The sequence below is a fragment of the Nerophis lumbriciformis genome, linkage group LG22 (genome assembly GCF_033978685.3).
Source record: "Nerophis lumbriciformis linkage group LG22, RoL_Nlum_v2.1, whole genome shotgun sequence".
Taxonomy (NCBI): domain Eukaryota; kingdom Metazoa; phylum Chordata; class Actinopteri; order Syngnathiformes; family Syngnathidae; genus Nerophis; species Nerophis lumbriciformis.
In genome coordinates this window covers 1,635,314-1,654,742 of record NC_084569.2, presented here as the reverse complement: position 1 = coordinate 1,654,742, position 19,429 = coordinate 1,635,314, and the positions used below count along the sequence as shown (strand labels likewise).

At 41.1% G+C, this 19,429-nt stretch overlaps 1 protein-coding gene across 7 annotated transcripts in view; it reads right to left on the bottom strand.

Annotated features, from left to right (window-relative positions):
* LOC133615706 (zinc finger CCCH domain-containing protein 7B-like) overlaps positions 1 to 17,097 on the bottom strand; it is a 32,545-nt gene extending 15,448 nt beyond the window's left edge. For 2 of the 7 annotated variants that reach the window (XM_061974486.2, XM_072915820.1), the window contains exons 1-15: positions 16,899 to 17,097; positions 16,672 to 16,820; positions 16,553 to 16,589; positions 15,122 to 15,319; positions 12,303 to 12,461; positions 11,688 to 11,756; positions 8,680 to 8,719; positions 8,435 to 8,580; positions 6,720 to 7,188; positions 5,027 to 5,088; positions 4,859 to 4,946; positions 4,587 to 4,748; positions 2,588 to 2,805; positions 1,315 to 1,415; positions 77 to 258 (exon numbers count right to left, since the gene is read on the bottom strand). In XM_061974486.2, coding sequence (XP_061830470.1) covers positions 77 to 258; positions 1,315 to 1,415; positions 2,588 to 2,805; positions 4,587 to 4,748; positions 4,859 to 4,946; positions 5,027 to 5,088; positions 6,720 to 7,188; positions 8,435 to 8,580; positions 8,680 to 8,719; positions 11,688 to 11,756; positions 12,303 to 12,461; positions 15,122 to 15,319; positions 16,553 to 16,589; positions 16,672 to 16,766 — 2,026 coding nt within the window. In that variant the 5' untranslated portion in view covers positions 16,767 to 16,820; positions 16,899 to 17,097. The other 5 variants (XM_061974488.2, XM_061974489.2, XM_061974490.2 and 2 more) reach the window with 5 other exon arrangements.
* Between the last annotated feature and the right edge of the window lie 2,332 nt (positions 17,098 to 19,429).

Below are 19,429 nucleotides of genomic sequence, written 5' to 3'. Positions count from 1 at the left end.
ACCATCCACACACTCCACTCACCTTGGACAGTCAAACTACCATCCACACACTCCAGGTAAGTGTGTGTGTGCTTACCTGTGTCCTGTTGCACCCTCCAGGTCTGGAGCTCTATGAGGGAGTGAGCGTACTGGCAGCTGTCGTCTCTCCGGCAGCCGTAACGGAAGACTTGTGGACACAATGCAAAGTGGGCCAACACGCCCAGGGGACGTATTTTTCTGTAGTTGACGTTGGTGGTCCTCACCACAAAAGCTAAACACCTGACATGGGGACAAACACAATAGAAATAAAAACAGAAGAAATGAACACATTAAAAAGATGCTTTGATGACTTTGAATGTCAGTAAAAGTCAAATAATGCTATTTGGTAACAGTAGAAGAGAAAGTCCAACACAAATACAAATAGTCAAGAAAGTACATGTTTGGTGTAATAATATTTGATCAAATGAACTGAAAATATACAACATAAAGTAGCAAGAAACACGTCAATAATGAATAAAACAAAACATGTTCTAGAGCAAAAATGACTTCATATTGTCTACTGCTCACTAGTGTTAATATCTGATTATTGTGTAGAAATATGGGAAATAAGTACAAAAGTAGACTTCATTCATTAACTGTGTTACAAAAAAGATGAGTTCTAATAATACATCATGTTGGATATAGACAACATATAAACACTTTATTTATTCAATCACAATGATTGGTGCATTAACATGATTCTTCTCAACTAAAGAGGAGAAATATAACCTGAGAGGAAAATGTCATTTCAAACATTTGTACGCACGTACAACACTTAAGACTTTTAGTATATCAGTATGTGGAATGAAATGGATGAAGGAAAGAAAGCACTAATATGATTGACTTTAAGAGACTGTTCTAAGTACACACAACAACAATTATGATCAACATCTTCAACCTTTTTTTTTTCAGAGAGAGATTATTTATGTATTTTACTTACTGTGGTACATAATCTATTTATTCACTGTTGTGTTCCAGAGAAGAAGGAAATGAGATAAAACTGCTGTGGTATGAAAAGGGGTAGGATTAAATAAGCTCTGCTTCTTCCTACTCCTTTTGGGACGTGCTGTGATGAAAGAAGTGCAAGTGTGTATGGTATGCATGATGAAAGAAGTGCAAGTGTGTATGGTATGCATGCTCCACTGAAACTGAATGAGGTGCACAGTGACAGGTGTGTGAATGAGGTGCACAGTGACAGGTATGTGAATGAGGTGCACAGTGACAGGTGTGTGAATGAGGTGCACAGTGACAGGTGTGTGAATGAGGTGCACAGTGACAGGTGTGTGGCACGCTCACTTGTTGGCATCAAAGGAGTGGTGGGCTTCCATGTGGGAGCACAGAGTGGGCTTTTCTCTGCAGCGTGTACTGATGATCCGAGGTTTACTGTCATAACATTCCTGAAGACACACACAAGAACAGCATCCAATTAAAGGAAGTCATCCTGATGATCATTTACACTATATTGCCAAAAGTATGGTGTCCACCCATCCAAATGATGAGAATCACTAATCACTAATCACTGGTGTATCAAATCAAGCACTTAGGCATGGAGACTGTTTCTACAAACATTTGTGAAAGAATGGGCCGCTCTCAGTGATTTCCAGCATGGAACTGTCATAGGATGCCACCTGTGCAACAAATCCAGTCCTGAAATTTCCTCGCTCCTAAATATTCCAAAGTCAACTGTGGGCTTTATTGTAAGAAAAGTGAAGAGTTTGGGAACAACAGCAACTCAGCCATGTAAAGTGACAGAGAGGTCAGCATAGTGCAAAGACTTTCTGCACAGTCACTTGCTACACAGCTCCAAACTTCATGTCACCTTCCAATTAGCCCACGTACAGTACGCAGAGAGCTTCATGGAATGAGCAGCTGCATCTAAGCCATACATCAGTAAGTCCAATGCAAAGCGTGGGATGCAGTGGTGTAAAGGACATCACCACTGGACTCTAGAGCAGTGGAGACGCCTTCTCTGGACTAATGAGTCACACTTTTCCATCTGATGGACCAGTCTGGGTTTGGAGGTTGCCAGGAGAATGCTACATTTCGGACTGCATTGTGCCGAGTGTGAAATTTGGTGGAAGAGGATTTATGGTGTGGGGTTGTTTTTCAGGAGTTGGGCTTGCCCCCTTAGTTACAGTGAAATGAACTTTGAATGCTCCAGGATACCAAAACATTTTGGACAATTCCATGAATGATAGAGTCTGGTGTGGATGAACTTGACTGGCCTGCACAGAGTCCTGACCTGAACCCGATTGAACACCTTTGGGATGAATTAGAAGGGAGACTGAGAGCCAGGCCTTCTCCACCAACATCAGTGTGTGACCTCACCAATGCACTTTTGGAAGAATGGTGGAAAATTGCTATAAACACACTCTGCAACCTTGTGGACAGCCTTCCCAGAAGAGTTGAAGCTGTAATAGCTGCAAAAGGTCATATTGAGCCCTATGGGATGGCACTTCTAGTTCATATGTGAGTTAAGGCAGGTGGCCAAATACTTTTGTCAATATAGTGTATTTCCTATGGATGCATCTCCTTGAGAAAAGTGTCCTCCTAGTGATGGAGTCGTGACCTGGCAGAGGAACAGGAACATGCCCTTGTGCTCCTGCATGAGGTGAAGGATGCTGCTGGCAGGGTCCATGCCGAGGGTCTGGGATGGTCCAAAGAGCAGGTTTCTATCCAGCGTGCCTTTCCTCTCCTCTGTCCACACCTCAATTTCCAGCTGGTTGAAGGCAAAGGTGCACTTCTCACCAAACTTGCACAGGCCTATGTCGCCGGACTTCAGCAGCTCTACAAAGGAAATGTGACGAAAACACAAAAAAGTGAAGGCCGATTTCAATTGATCAGAGTCATTTTGTAAAAAGACATCGAAAAGTTTGCAAACTTTTCGATTTACAAACTATTAGACCGCGCCAAATATGCGTCCATGTAGGAATGTTTCTTTCACTCATTGTGTTCCGCTGGCAGTCATTCATGCTTGCTCGCATTGAAGAGACTGACAAAGCAACGTTTTCATCGTGATGAGAAGGGACTTTTCTGGACTCATATCACACTACCTCTCGTTCAGCGGCGTCTCTTCCAAGAGCGCACACACACCCATTTCCCCTGTTGTCTGCTCCTTTGTGGATGTTTATTCACATAAATGTTACAAATAAAGTAAGTAATAAAAATGAAAAATTCAATAAATATAATAATAATGACAACATAATAATACAATTAAATAAATAATACAATTGTAAAAAAATATATATAATAAAATAAAATGAAGAGAAATAAAATAAATATTTTAGCAATTTGGTGGTCAAATTTAAGGATGTTTGTGGTTTCTGATCGTTTGTGAGGGCCCCAAAGGGATCTCTATGTGTGTGTGCCCAGGGGTTGTCCTGGTACCAAAATATATTTCAATACTTTTTAAATCAAGGGGACCACAATAAATTATCATTATTGTCTTTGTTTTAACAGAAAATCCTAAGATACATTAAACATGTTTCCACTCGGCATCCATTGCACCGGTCACCTGGGGGGCCCCATACATCTGTGGTCCCTTCCAAGGTTTCACATTGTTCAGTTCTTTCTTGCCCTGATGTGGGATCAGATCAAAGGATGTCGTTGTGGTTTGTGCAGCCCTTTGAGACATTTGTGATTTAAGGGCAAAACTGTATAAATAATCTTTGATTGCTTGGTTGGTTATTGCAATAAAAGAACATTAAATAAGATAGTAAACAATGTTTCGTTTAGTAGTAAGTAAGCAAACGGGTTACAAAGGCTGCTAATTTGTCCGCCAACGTATGCAGTAAGATTCCCATTCTTTTATTTTGTAAACATTTTGAGGGACAAGCAGTATAAAATGGATTGATCTGATTATTTTCTGTTTTAACATGTTCTATGGATGTGATACCAAGTAGTTACAGGATCATACATTGGTCATATTCAAAGTCCTCATGTGTCCAGGGACGTATTTACAGGCTTTATAAAAAATATCGATGTAATCATAGTAGTATCGACTAGATACGCTACTGTACTTGGTATCATCACAGTGGATGTCAGGTGTAGATCCACCCATGGCATTTGTTTACATTTTGATGCCGGTGAGCTATTGTATCCTCCTACGGTGTGTAGTGAAGCATGTTTAGGTATGCCTCGTCCTCCAGTGATAATGGTACGTGTAAGAAATTTACTTAATTTGTCGCCATGGAGACGAGGATTAGTGATTTAGAAGTAGCTAAAACACTGTGGATGGATGTTAGCTTAAAGTGTGTTAAAGCAGCTCTTCCTGAGGGTGTTTCAGTGTTAGAACTTCACCTTTATCTTGACTTTTTACACCAAAATGCGTCCATTCTCCCTTTTCTGTCTACACACTGTGTCTGCTTGTAAGTACTCTGTGTGTGTGCGCTGCCCAACATGCTCCTCTGCTCGTAAAACCAGCAAAGTAACTTTGCGCCGTCATGCCCGTTATAAAAAAAAGGGAACTGGTACTTTTCAAGCAAAGTATAGTGCCTTTTTTCATTCATTAGTAGCGCGATAGTAAACTAGTAGCGGTATGATATTACTTCTTCTCTAAGCATTATTACCTCTGCAAAGAACAAAGGGTGCTGTGAAGGAGGTCCACGTCGGCGGCTGTCGCACTCTGGTCCAGTCCGTGGGCAAAGCCGCCTTTCGTCTGCACAAGAGAATGTCTCGCTCACAAGTGTGGACCAGGTCGGCCTTGTGGACAAAGGTGAAGATCCCTTGACCTGAAAACAGTGAATTGTGCTGGCTGAGGTTGGGTTTGCACACGCACACATTGGGCCAAGATGGAAATGACTGGACATTACCAACGTGCGGCGTGTGGAGGTGTACCCACCTAGGCGAGGGAAGCAGGCCGAGCAGGCCTGCATGAAGTCATGCGTGGCTGCCAGAGGGTTGGAGAGTGACAAACACGTACTGCTCTGCTTTGACGGCAGGAAAAAGTCTGATTCAATCCTTGCAAAGCAGACGCAAACACAACTGGTTGCAGTTAAACAAGGCTTACTCTCTTCTTACTCTTCAGGGCTGGCTTGATGGGAGGAAGCACGCCATGAGAGCTTGTGAGGGCTGAAGAGCACAGGGAGAACACATGAGGTGTTTACATGCAGAAACTCAACAGAATAAGAACCCACAGTCCTATTACACAAGTAGTTAGCAACAACATGTATTTACACATGGAACATTGGACCAAAAAAAGCCAACATTAATGTATCAAGTACGTATGAAATATTGCACAAAATATGAATACATCACTTTTAGAATGGAAATAGAAGTATTTCTGGTTTTATTATATACAGTGGTGGTCAAAAGTGTACGTACACGTGTAAAGAACATCATGTCATGGCTGGCTTGACTTTACAATCTTTTTTTTTTTTTGTGATGTTGTGATTGGAGCACATACTTGTTGGTCACAAAAAACATTCATGAAGTTTGCTACTTTTATGAATTTATTATGAGTCTACTGAAGATGTGAGCACATGTGCTGGGTCAAAAGTATACATACAGCAATGTTTTGAAACAAAAATGGAACTGTTTGGCCACAATACCCAGCAATATGTTCAGAGGAGAAAAGGTGAGGCCTTTAATCCCAGGAACACCACGCCTACCGTCAAGAATGGTGGCGGTAGTATTATGCTCTGGGCCTGTTTTGCTGCCAATGGAACTGCTGCTTTAAATGGGACAATGAAAAAGGAGGATTAGCTCCAAATGGTTCAGGACAAGCTAAAATCATCAGCCCGGAGGTTGGGTCTTGGGCGCAGTTGGGTGTTCCAACAGGACAATGACCCCAAACACACCTCAAAAGTGGTAAAGGAATGGCTAAATCAGACTAGAATGAAGGTTTTACAGAGAATGGCCTTCCCAAAGTCCTGACTTAAAGGTGTGGACAATGCTGAAGAAACAAGTCCATGTCAAAAAAGCAACACATTTAGCTGAACTGCAGCAATTTAGTGGTCAAGTGGTCAAGCAGAAGCTTGTGGATGGCTACCAAAAGCGCCTTATTGCAGGTCAACTTGCCAAGGGACATGTAAGCAAATATTAACATTGCTGTTTGTATACTTTTGACTTATACTTTGCGGCTTATATACCGGTGTGCTCTTTTGTCCAGAAAATATGATATTTTATATAAAAATTCTGCAGATATACACAGCCAATAACATAATAAATAGCAACAAATGTTTGGTGCTACCTGTTCATAACACATAATGAAGGTGGAATGTTGTGTAGTAAATGTCTTAACACACCATATGCTCTTCCAGAGCATAAGAAGATGGAGCAGGAGGGATCAGTTCTGCCAACTTATCAACTTTGTGGCTATATTCAGTCAGTGTTCAGGCCCCTCTTGATACTCCAAGAGTGACTTGCAAGAAACCTTTCAGGGTTTGGAGACTGAAGGGAAGCTGTATGTCTCGTCTAAACAATGTGAAGGTGCTCCAGCGACAAGCACTCAAACACTTGTTTGGGATATTTTCAAAAACAAGCGGCAGAAGAAAGTTCTTTACTACTTCTAAACATACAACTTGTCATGGTTTTTTTACTCACTTTTTGTCACTTTGTTATTCCTCTCTCCTGCAGCGGCCCTTACAATTACATGCACATGCGTCACGGGCAATTGTGCAAATGAGACGAGGACATAATGTCGCCCCTCCCAAGATAGATAGCAGTGCTATTTACGGGAAAGAGTGACAAGTTGTAATTACCAGAGGAGCTGAAGTTGCAGAGCTGGTCCAGGCCTGCTCCCACCTGGGGGAGGGCGGGCAAAGAAGCATCTTTCACCGAGGGAAACAAATCCAGGGAGTCAAGGGAGTCCAGCAGGTCCACACCAGAAGCAGAAGTGACGCCCACAGGGTGAAGCTCGCTGAGCAAATCGTCCAGCGACTTCTCTCGCTCCTCCGGGTCCGTTCTGGACGGATGGGCACACCGGGGAAGGTTGGAGTCGTCACCCAGCGAGTGCGGCGCTTTGGAATTCAGGCTTGGAGCATCGCCACGCCCACCCGGGGGAGGGCAGAGGTCATCCAGGGCGTCCAGCAACTTGTGAGCACCGGCTGAATTGGAGCCAACTTGTGTGATGCCTGAGTTGAAGAAGGCTGGAGGGAGATGAGGCGTGGGAGCAGGCAGCACCAAGGGGCTTTCTCTGCTGGCAGGGGACGCTCCTTCTAGAACGGCCATCTGGAACACGAACACACACGAACACACACGAACACACACACACGAACACACACACACACACACACACACACACACACACACACACACACACACACACACACACACACACACACACACACACACACACACACACACACACACACACACACACACACACACACACACACACACTTGTTTTTGATGTTATTAACAAGCATTATTGAGATTCCAATTCAGTTATTATGTAATAGTTACAACATTATCTGTGGTTGATTTAGATGTCTTTTCTTGGTATTTCTTGTATTTTTATATAGAGTATTTAAATATATATATATATATATATTTAAATTGAATATTTGAGTAGTCCTGAGTTCAATCCTGGGCTCGGGATCTTTCTGTGTGGAGTTTGCATGTTCTCCCCGTGACTGCGTGGGTTCTACTCCGGCTTCCTCCCACCTCCAAAGACATGCACCTGGGGATAGGCCCCTCCCACCTCCAAAGACATGCACCTGGGGATAGGCCCCTCCCACCTCCAAAGACGACTATGGACTGGTCTCTCACACTATTATGTTAGATCCACTATGGACTGGACTCTCACACTATTATGTTAGATCCACTATGGACTGGACTCTCACTATTATGTTAGATCCACTATGGACTGGACTCTCACTATTATGTTAGATCCACTATGGACTGGACTCTCACTATTATGTTAAATCCACTATGGACTGGACTCTCACACTATTATGTTAGATCCACTATGGACTGGATTCTCACACTATTAACTAGATCCACTATGGACTGGACTCTCACACTATTATGTTAGATCCACTATGGACTGGACTCTCACACTATTATGTTAGATCCACTATGGACTGGACTCTCACACTATTATGTTAGATCCACTATGGACTGGACTCTCACACTATTGAGCTAATATTTGCAAAAAATAACAAAGTTTCTCAGTGTGAACATGAAATATCTTGTCTTTGCAGTCTATTCAATTGAATATAAGCTGAAAAGGATTTGTTGTATTGTCTTTTTATTTACCATTTACACGTGACAACTTCACTGCTTTTGGGGTTTGTAATAAACCTACGTACAGGCGACCAATCACAGTCTTGAGGGTCTGAAGTTGGCCACGTGAAGCTGTGGTAAAAGTGAGTGAATGTGGGGTGTCTGAAGGGCAGCCTTGCATGTTTATGTTGCAGCGTGGCTTCTTCTGAGTGGAGAGTGGTCTTGTCATAGCCAGTACATCCATGTTTACCTGAGCGTGCTCATTAGGGATGGAGTCCAGCAGGCTGTCCAAGTCGTCTCCAATCAGCAGGCAGTCGTCCAAAGTGTCCAGGCTTCCGGCCGCCCCGTTATTGGTTTTGACAGGAGGCTCCGCTTGAGGCATGCTGGCTAAACTGACTGAGGAAACGCACACATGGAATACAATTCAGTGTTCTGTTCAGTTTTAAGAAGATGTGCATGAAATGACCAAAAGGCTTCTGTGATGTTGATCCTCACCTGCCGCAGGTGCACTCAAAGACTTGTTATTAGCAGCCACCTAAGTACGGTGCACAGAAAAGGAGAACATCTGACAGTCAGTGTATTTATCTCATAAGAGAAGAACAACAAGTTATTCTGACAATTTGTAAACATTGAATTATAGGGCTGGGCGATAAAACGACAACATTGTTTGGTGATGGACACATAATCTGTTGGGATCTGACGTGTTTTGTCTTGTTTGTTGAATGTATTAAGTACATACACTATATTGCCAAAAGTATGGTGTCCACCCATCCAAATGATGACAACCAGGTATCCTAATCACTTGGTGTATCAAATCAAGCACTTAGGCATGGAGACTGTTTCTACAAACATTTGTGAAAGAATGGGCCGCTCTCAGTGATTTCCAGCATGGAACTGTCATAGGATGCCACCTGTGCAACAAATCCAGTCATGAAATTTCCTCGCTCCTAAATATTCCAAAGTCAACTGTGGGCTTTATTGTAAGAAAAGGGAAGAGTTTGGGAACAACAGCAACTCAGCCACCAAGTGGTAGGCCATGTAAAGTGACAGAGAGGTCAGCATAGTGCAAAGACTTTCTGCACAGTCACTTGCTACAGAGCTCCAAACTTCATGTCACCTTCCAATTAGCCCACGTACAGTACGCAGAGAGCTTCATGGAATGAGCAGCTGCATCTAAGCCATACATCAGTAAGTCCAATGCAAAGTGTGGGATGCAGTGGTGTAAAGGACATCACCATTGGTCTATAGAGCAGTGGAGACGCCTTCTCTGGACTGATGAATCACACTTTTCCATCTGGCAATCTGATGGACCAGTCTGGGTTTGGAGGTTGCCAGGAGAACGCTACATTTCGGACTGCATTGGGCCAAGTGTGAAATTTGGTGGAGGAGGAATTATGGTGTGGGGTTGTTTTTCAGGAGTTGGGCTTGGCCCCTTAGTTCCAGTGAAAGGAACTTTGAATGCTCCAGGATAGTGAAGTGAATTATATTTATATAGCGCTTTTCTCTAGTGACTCAAAGTGCTTTACATAGTGAAACCCAATATCTAAGTTACATTTAAAGCAGTGTGGGTGGCACTGGGAGCAGGTGGGTAAAGTGTCTTGCCCAAGGACACAACGGCAGTGACTAGGATGGTGGAAGCGGGGATCGAACCTGGAACTCTCAAGTTGCTGGCACGGCCACTCTACCAACCGAGCTATACCGCCAATATGGATAAAAAGGATACCAAAACATTTTGGACAATTCCATGAATGACGAATGACAGAGTCTGGTGTGGATGAACTTGACTGGCTTGCACAGAGTCCTGACCTGAACCCGATAGAACACCTTTGAGATTAATTAGAACGGAGACTGAGAGCCAGGCCTTCAGTGTGTGACCTCACCAATGCACTTTTGGAAGAATGGTGGAAAATCCCTATGAACACACTCCGCTACCTTGTGGACAGCCTTCCCAGAAGAGTTGAAAGGTGGACCGACATCATATGTGAGTCCAGGCAGGTGGCCAAATACTTTTGGCAATATAGTGTATGTAAGACCAGTGTTTAAGTTGACTTTGTTATTCAACAGTGAGGTGCACTTCCTCTTTTACACAGCGAGGGGCAGCATTGCCCACGTTAGCAGTGCACAACAAGCACTTCTTTTTTAAGATCTTATTGTTAAGCGGAGTCCCTCAGGGGTCAATATTTAGCCCCCATTTATTTAGCTTCTATATGAATGATTTGCCCACTGTTTGTCCTGAAACTGAATGCTTCATGTATGCTTCTCTTCCTTCATGGTCACACCGAAGACATTGTTGCTGCTAAACTCACCTAAACAATGTCCTATGTTACAACTTGCTTGCAGGAGTGCTGTCTGCAGCTACACCTTTCTAAAACTCTAAGCATGTACGTTACTAAGTAGCCTACCATCTGACCACGACATACATATTCATGGAGAAAAAATACAAATTGTCAGCCAATATAAATATCTTGGGTTAATAATAGATTCAGAGCTTTCCTTCCATCCATATTGGCAAATTGTGTCAAATAATAAAGTTTAATCTGGTAAATTTCCGTGCAATTGGAAATGAAATGTCAACTGAAGCTGCAAAATTGTGTTTGCATTCGATGATTTTCAGCCACTTCAACTATTGCCTTACCAGCTGGTCTCAGGCTGCTCAGAGTTAAAGAAAAACATTGAAAATCTTGTCCAAACAAGCAATGAAGGTTATGGATAAAAAACCTAGGCACTATCATCATTGTACCATTGTAAAAAAAAAGACAGTATTTGAAAGTGGGACAGTCTTCACACATTTGCAGACTTCAAAGTGAGCTATAAAGTTCTGCATGAGCAGAGTTCATCAGCCAAAGAAAGACTGGAGGTGACTGTTATATTCCTCTGCACTTTCAGTAAGTGGGCCTGCTCAGTAAGTAGTGCAAATGTGTGGAAGTCAGTACCTGAGGAGGTAAAACTGCTCACAAAAAAATGGAAAATGTGTCTTATCAACGCCTACAGCTGCCAGCCCTAAAAGATGAGCCTGTTTTCATGCTATGTTATGTTGTATTTGATTTTTGACCATATTGTAGATGTATTGTGTGCTTTTTTTCTTTTTCTATCTCTTTCTTTTCTTTTTCTTTGAAATTGTAATTTGACTGCCTTTTTTACATCATGGCCAGATGACAACTAGCCTTCTGGCTAACTCTGCCATGTGTAGTCATGTGTTTTATGAAATGGCATTGTCCTCTTTGAAATAAACTCATCTCATCTAATCTAAAGTGTTCAATGTGATTTGACTCATTTTGTTGTGTTTTCCATGCTTGTGTTGACATTTCCTCTCTGTCTTGATAGCTAAAAGATTACAATCACAAAAAGTTACATTTGAAATAAAAATCCTTACATTTCATATATTTTTGTCCTGGTCCTTATTTTCAAAAGTCATAAAATATGAATAATTTAAAGATATCGACTGATACAGTTTTCGGCTATTATGGATGGCCCAGCCCTGCTACATTATGTCATCTGCTCACATAGGGCTTTCGTTTTTGCAGTCCCAGGTGGTTGGCAAGTTCCTCTGCAAGTTCCTTCACGCGTTTGTCCTGTGAATTCAAGTAATGTCCATTCCAGTCAAGTCATGATCGTATTGCTTGAGAAAACACATCCAAATGAGCAAATCTTTCTTTTTCTTGTGCAAAACCTTCAAACCCATCAACATATCTCGGCAGAAAAGCCCTTTTTTCATCCCTTTTCATCGACTTTACCTGATGTGTGGTGAGCATGCAGGCACTGGTGCAGTCGTACACCTTTACCTGATGTGTGGTGAGCATGCAGGCACTGCTGCAGTCGTACACCTTTACCTGATGTGTGGTGAGCATGCAGGCACTGGTGCAGTCGTACACCTTTACCTGATGTGTGGTGAGCATGCAGGCACTGCTGCAGTCGTACACCTTTACCTGATGTGTGGTGAGCATGCAGGCACTGGTGCAGTCATACACCTTTACCTGATGTGTGGTGAGCATGCAGGCACTGGTGCAGTCGTACACCTTTACCTGATGTGTGGTGAGCATGCAGGCACTGCTGCAGTCGTACACCTTTACCTGATGTGTGGTGAGCATGCAGGCACTGGTGCAGTCGTACACCTTTACCTGATATGTGGTGAGCATGCAGGCACTGGTGCAGTCGTACGCCTCCTTGTGCTTGCCAAGCTGCTTCAAGCAGAGCGCCTTCAAGTACAGCGCCCGCTGTTTTCCTTCACAAACTTCCAGGGCTTTGTCACAGTCCTTCACACCTTCATTGTATTGCCTCTGCGTCAAACCAGACAAAAAAAACACATTCAAGTCATAATTCTGGATTAGAAATCACACACAGCAACGTATTTCAACCATGTCATTCTTAACCGTTTTGATGATTGTAGCTTATGGCCAATAAAAACATCTCAAAATGAGAAAAATGCTGAAAAAGTTCAATATCGAAAACCACAAACTGGCTCTAATCAGCAAATTAACTTTAAAAATACATTTCTATTATGACTGTACTCAATTTTCCCAGAGAAAATCCCGGGAAAACCAGGAATTTTGGGAAAGGGAAAACATGTTCAGTGTTGTATATATGGGAAGAGTAGTGTGGGTGGATGACTGAAAGGTTGGAATGAGGTTGACAAATTATTCAACATCTTTAGAATTTAAGGCATTGTACAACTATGAATGTGTCCATTCATTTGAAGGGGAATTTCCTGGAAATCTCGGGAAAAACTGACATTTTTGAAAATATTGACAATAGCACAATTGTCCTAGATGATATGATTGAGTTGGTGTGGGACTTTTTGGAATGGGTTGAAAAATGTGTATGTGAATGCTTGGACATAGACGATAATAATAATAAATAGATGATATTTTGGTGTAGAATACCACATGTGTGAATGTTAGAATAATTATGTATATATTATCATCATAACTTTATGCTTAAGGGCCATACTATAAAGTATTGTCAATTTGTGCTGAAATGGCATTTTTGTATTTGTGCAGAGCCTCTTTATCAGTGTTGTGTCCAGACTCGGCCTGCTGGCTGCCAAGGCCGAATATTGGGTTCCGGGACCAGACAAAGCAGACACTGGGCTATAGCACAAGACTCGGCCTGCTGGCTGCCAAGGCCGAACATTTTGTTCCAAGACCAGACAAAGCAGAGACTGAGTGATTGCACCAAGTGTCAACATATTTGCATTTTTGTACAACCATTTGTGTCTTACTGGAGTTGTCGAGATTACCCCCCTTCCCTCAGTCACCTGATGTAATAGGACCATTTCCTAATAAATAGAGGAGGCACGTGGGCTTTTTTTTAGAACATAGTGTGGATCTGTAACTAGAGTACAGCCCAAAATACGTGTCTCCTCATGAGCTCAATTGAACTCTGTCTCTGCATGATTCCTTGCTTCTTGTCTGATTGTTAGATGTCATCACTGTTTGAACATGACAGTGAATGCTTGGACATACACAATAATAATAATAATAATAATAATAATAAATAGATGATATTTGGTTGTACAATCCCACATGTGTGAATGCTTGGACATACACAATAATAATAATAATAATAATAATAATAATAAATAGATATTTGGTTGTACAATCCCACATGTGTGAATGCTTGGACATACACAACAATAATAATAATAATAAATAGATGATATTTTGGTGTAGAATCCCACATGTGTGAATGCTTGGACATACACAATAATAATAATAATAATAATAATAATAATAATAATAAATTGATGATATTTTGGTGTAGAATCCCATATGTGTGAATGCTTGGACATACACAATAATAATAATAATAAATAGATGATATTTTGGTGTAGAATCCCACATGTGTGAATGCTTTGACATACACAATAATAATAATAATAAATAGATTATATTTTAGTGTAGAATCTCACATGTGTGAATGCTTGGACATACACAATAATAATAATAATAATAAATATATGATATTTTGGTGTAGAATCCCACATGTGTGAATGCTTGGACATACACAATAATAATAATAATAAATGTTGGAATAATTGTTTGTAAGTTATCACAAAAGAAACGTGGTATTATGAATGCTGTCTTTGGAGGCCTAACAAGAGGAAGAATGCTCGTGAAACGCCACTGTGATTTCAACACGGACAGATGGCAGGATATGCTCAACTCCCGGAGGAACTCTCTTTGAAGTAATTCACAAACTCTCTTCCAACTATTTGGTCAACGCTATTTACGACCCGCTGCCCTCTTGAAGTTGCTGTGGACAGGAGACGGGAGGGGTTATCCATTGTCCTCCAACACCTGCCCCAGCTGGATCCAGGAAGAGCCCAAGCCCGAGAAATCCGCTTCTTGGACTTCAAAGCGACCGAAAACAATGACTGTTTTAAATACTTCACATTCCTGCTGTGACATATGTTGGTGCGTGAACATGGAACATCTGAATTAAAAGAGGAGACGAAAACCTTCTTCGTCAGAGCGTGCTAAGACACTGTAAGAGGTTACAGGTTGATGCCGTCTCTCCTCAATTGAGTCTAAATTGAATTCTGTCTCTGTTTGATTCCTTGCCTTTTTGTCTTGTTTAATAGATGTCCTGTGTTTGAACGTGACAATAAATAGATGATATTTTTGTGTAGAATCCCACATGTGTGAATGCTTGGACATACACAATAATAATAATAGTAAATAGATTATATTATGGTGTAGAATCCCACATGTGTGAATGCTTGGACATACACAATAATAATAATAATAAATAGATGATATTTTGGTGTAGAATCTCACATGCTTGGACAATGAAAGGTACAAGCTCTAACTGTACTACAGGAGCACATGAAGTCCACTTTACGCTTGCCCACTTGTCTGTACCTTTTCTATATTTCCTGCCATAGCCTTTATCTTGTAGAAGGTTTTAACCCCACAAGATCCAAAGCGCCTCATCTCACCATGCTGTGGTAGGCGGTGGCCCGGTTGAAGTACAGACTCTCCAGTAAAGCCTGAGGGATCTGGATCCCTTCTGCCGAGGCGTAGTGGTAAACACTCAAGCCTTCGCTGAAATCCTTCACGGCTTGATTCTCCAAGCCATCTGTGAAGCAGCAGTTGCCCTCGTTGAGAAGGTTGCACACCAACTTGACCAGGAAGTCCTAAGGAGAAAAGGTGTGGATGAGGTGAGGAGACGGGAGTACCTAAACTGTTACCAAGTAGACATATAGATCTGTGGTCCACAACGCTCCGTCAGAGTTTGTGCGGTAGAATCTAACCAGGGACGTGCAGTCAGGCTAACCCCTTGCTAAATTCCTCCGGCCCTATGGAGATAGCTTTGCTTGGTTTTTCTCACATCCTACTCCCGCCTTCCAAGAGCACAGGACAATGACTGTTGTGATGGCGAGATCACTATTTGATGGTCAAACGTTACTCTACAAATGGGTTTATTTTGTGATTGATGCTGTATTACTGCCTTTCCTAATGCCTAACTAAAATATGTCAGTTTACCATCAGATAAAGTTGCTTTATTGCTCATCCTCCTCTGTTTTCAGATATAAGGGTCTGGAAGTTCCCTTTTCTTCTGTCAGCAGACTAGACTTGCCTCTGTGTAAACAGACGTTGTTTGAGACCTGAAATAAATACTTTAAAGACCTTAGCGTTCTCTGGAAACGTCTTTATTGAAGAGGTAATATTCCAAAACAGAAGTCTTTTTGAAGGGGAAAGAAAAGCAGGAAGTGTTTCATCTTTTTTAGTTGCACACAGAAATTGGAGTTCCAAGCATTCCTGCCATTAGTTGGTGTAGCGAATGCCACAGTCAAACCCGTAAATTGTACAGCAGAACTAATGGGAGATTTAGGAGATGAAACCAGTAAACTGTTGAGCAGAACTAATGGGAAATTTAGGAGTGGAAACCGCTAAATTGTACAGCAGAACTAATGGGGAATTTAGGAGAGTTAACATAACAATTTTTACAGCAAAACTAATGAGATATTTAGGAGTGGAAACTGGTCAATTGTAGAGCAAAACTAATGAGATATTTAGGAGTGGAAACTGGTCAATTGTAGAGCAAAACTAATGAGATATGTAGGAGTGGAAACTGGTCAATTGTAGAGCAAAACTAATGAGATATTTAGGAGTGGAAACTGGTCAATTGTAGAGCAAAACTAATGAGATATGTAGGAGTGGAAACTGGTCAATTGTAGAGCAAAACTAATGAGATATGTAGGAGTGGAAACTGGTCAATTGTAGAGCAAAACTAATGAGATATTTAGGAGTGGAAACTGGTCAATTGTAGAGCAAAACTAATGAGATATTTAGGAGTGGAAACCGGTAAATTGTACAGTAGAACTAATGAGATATTTAGGAGTGGAAACCGGTAACACAAATTGTACCTGGTAGCCTTGAAGGTCTGGAAAAGCTAGAGAAGACCTGGAATGTAAAACAGAGATATGTGAAAGCATACAATCAGTGGCCAAGGATTGACTTTGTGTTGAGGATGAAAAGAACTCACTGCATGAATCTGAGAGCTTCGTCTATCTCTCTCTTGCGTCTCTGTCTTAAAGAGTCCATTCTGGGAGAGGAAGACCAAATATTCACCATTAGCATGCAGCTCGGATACAGCACTTTGCTTTCTGTGCCATTTTGTGTAAGTGTCTTGTGCTGCAATGATGACGTCTGTTATTTAGCAGATAAGACAACAATGGCGTGACTCATTGGCACAACTTTAAAGCCACCTACCTTTAGTCAGGAAGTTTAGTCATCCAGTGCTAAGTTCACTTTAGTGTCGTGGGCGAGTGAGAAACGAAACCAAAACTTCTGCTACCTCTGAGAGACAATTGTTCAATAAATAATCCCGTTCGTCAGCAGCAGTTACGTTTCGATTTGTCGAAGATGATGATTTGTACTCTCAGCCCAGATGCTGAATGGGACTCTGCTCCACGTGACGCGCGCACTGCTGCCCCTGCTGGATTGGCGGGGGAACCAAAGTTCACTCCCTTCTCCCTCATTTACACGCACAAAAAAATAATTCTAACATACATAAATATATAAATATATATATATGTGTGTATGTATGTACATACACGTGCTAAATTCCTCTAAAACCTTCAATAAAATGTTGACAAGCCCTTCCGGCAAATAAGCCCCGCCCCCCGATTTACTTCCGTATTTACATTTAAACTGGGGGTGGGCAAATCTTGGAGGATGATTAAGAGTACAAAAGCCCTTAAATTGATATATTTTTTTAAAAACATTTAAAATTATTTTGGTAGCCCTTTTTTATTTTTTTAAATATTTTTTATTGTTAATCTTTATTAATATTTAATACTCTATCTGTATTTGCTTTTGTTTTCTTTCCTTGTTGTTGACTGTTGAGTGAGTTATAAATGTATGTTTGTTGTTCAATAAAATTTAAAAAATAAATAAATAAATACAACTTTTAAACTTTGTGTTGGAGAAAAAAAAAAAAAAAAAAAAAAAAATTAAGCTCGGGGCGGGCGACTATGGTGGGCATTGTAATAATATCATTTTAATTCATGAAGCCAAATTAATGTGAATACATAGGGCATGGAAAGACACCTAATAAAAAATACATCACGAGACAGGACTATAAAGACAGTAAATCAACATTTATGTAAATGTTTCTGTGCGGGGGAGAGGATAAACAAATGCTTCCAAAATAAGATTTTAGGGTCGATTTTATGGCGTTGACTGTTTGAGTTGAGTTTGAGTTTATTTGGAACATTCATGCATACAACATGATACATCACACATGCATGCATACAACATGATACATCACACATGCATGCATACAACATGATACATCACACATGCATGCATACAACATGATACATCACACATGCATGCATACAACATGATACATCACACATGCATGCATACAACATGATACATCACACATGCATGCATACAACATGATACATCACACATGCATGCATACAACATGATACATCACACAAGCATGCATACAACATGATACATCACACATGCATGCATACAACATGATACATCACACATGCATGCATACAACATGATACATCACACATGCATGCATACAACATGATACATCAAACATGCATGCATACAACATGATACATCACACATGCATGCATACAACATGATACATCACACATGCATGCATACAACATGATACATCACACATGCATGCATACAACATGATACATCACACATGCATGCATACAACATGATACATCACACATGCATGCATACAACATGATACATCACACATGCATGCATACAACATGATACATCACACATGCATGCATACAACACGATGCATCACACATGCATGCATACAACATGATACATCACACATGCATGCATACAACATGATACATCACACATGCATGCATACAACATGACACATCACACATGCATGCATACAACATGATACATCACACATGCATGCATACAACATGACACATCACACATGCATGCATACAACATGATACATCACACATGCATGCATACAACATGATACATCACACATGCATGCATACAACATGATACATCACACATGCATGCATACAACATGATACATCACACATGCATGTATACAACATGATACATCACACATGCATGCATACAACATGACACATCACACATGCATGTATACAACACGATACATCACACATGCATGCATACAACATGATACATCACACATGCATGCATACAACATGATACATCACACATGCATGCATACAACATGATACATCACACATGCATGCATACAACATGATACATCACACATGCATGCATACAACATGATACATCACACATGCATGTATACAACATGATACATCACACATGCATGCATACAACACGATGCATCACACATGCATGCATACAACATGATACATCACACATGCATGCATACAACATGATACATCACACATGCATGCATACAACATGACACATCACACATGCATGCATACAACATGATACATCACACATGCATGCATACAACATGACACATCACACATGCATGCATACAACATGATACATCACACATGCATGAATACAACATGATACATCACACATGCATGCATACAACATGATACATCACACATGCATGCATACAACATGATACATCACACATGCATGTATACAACATGATACATCACACATGCATGCATACAACATGATACATCACACATGCATGCATACAACATGATACATCACACATGCATGCATACAACATGATACATCACACATGCATGCATACAACATGA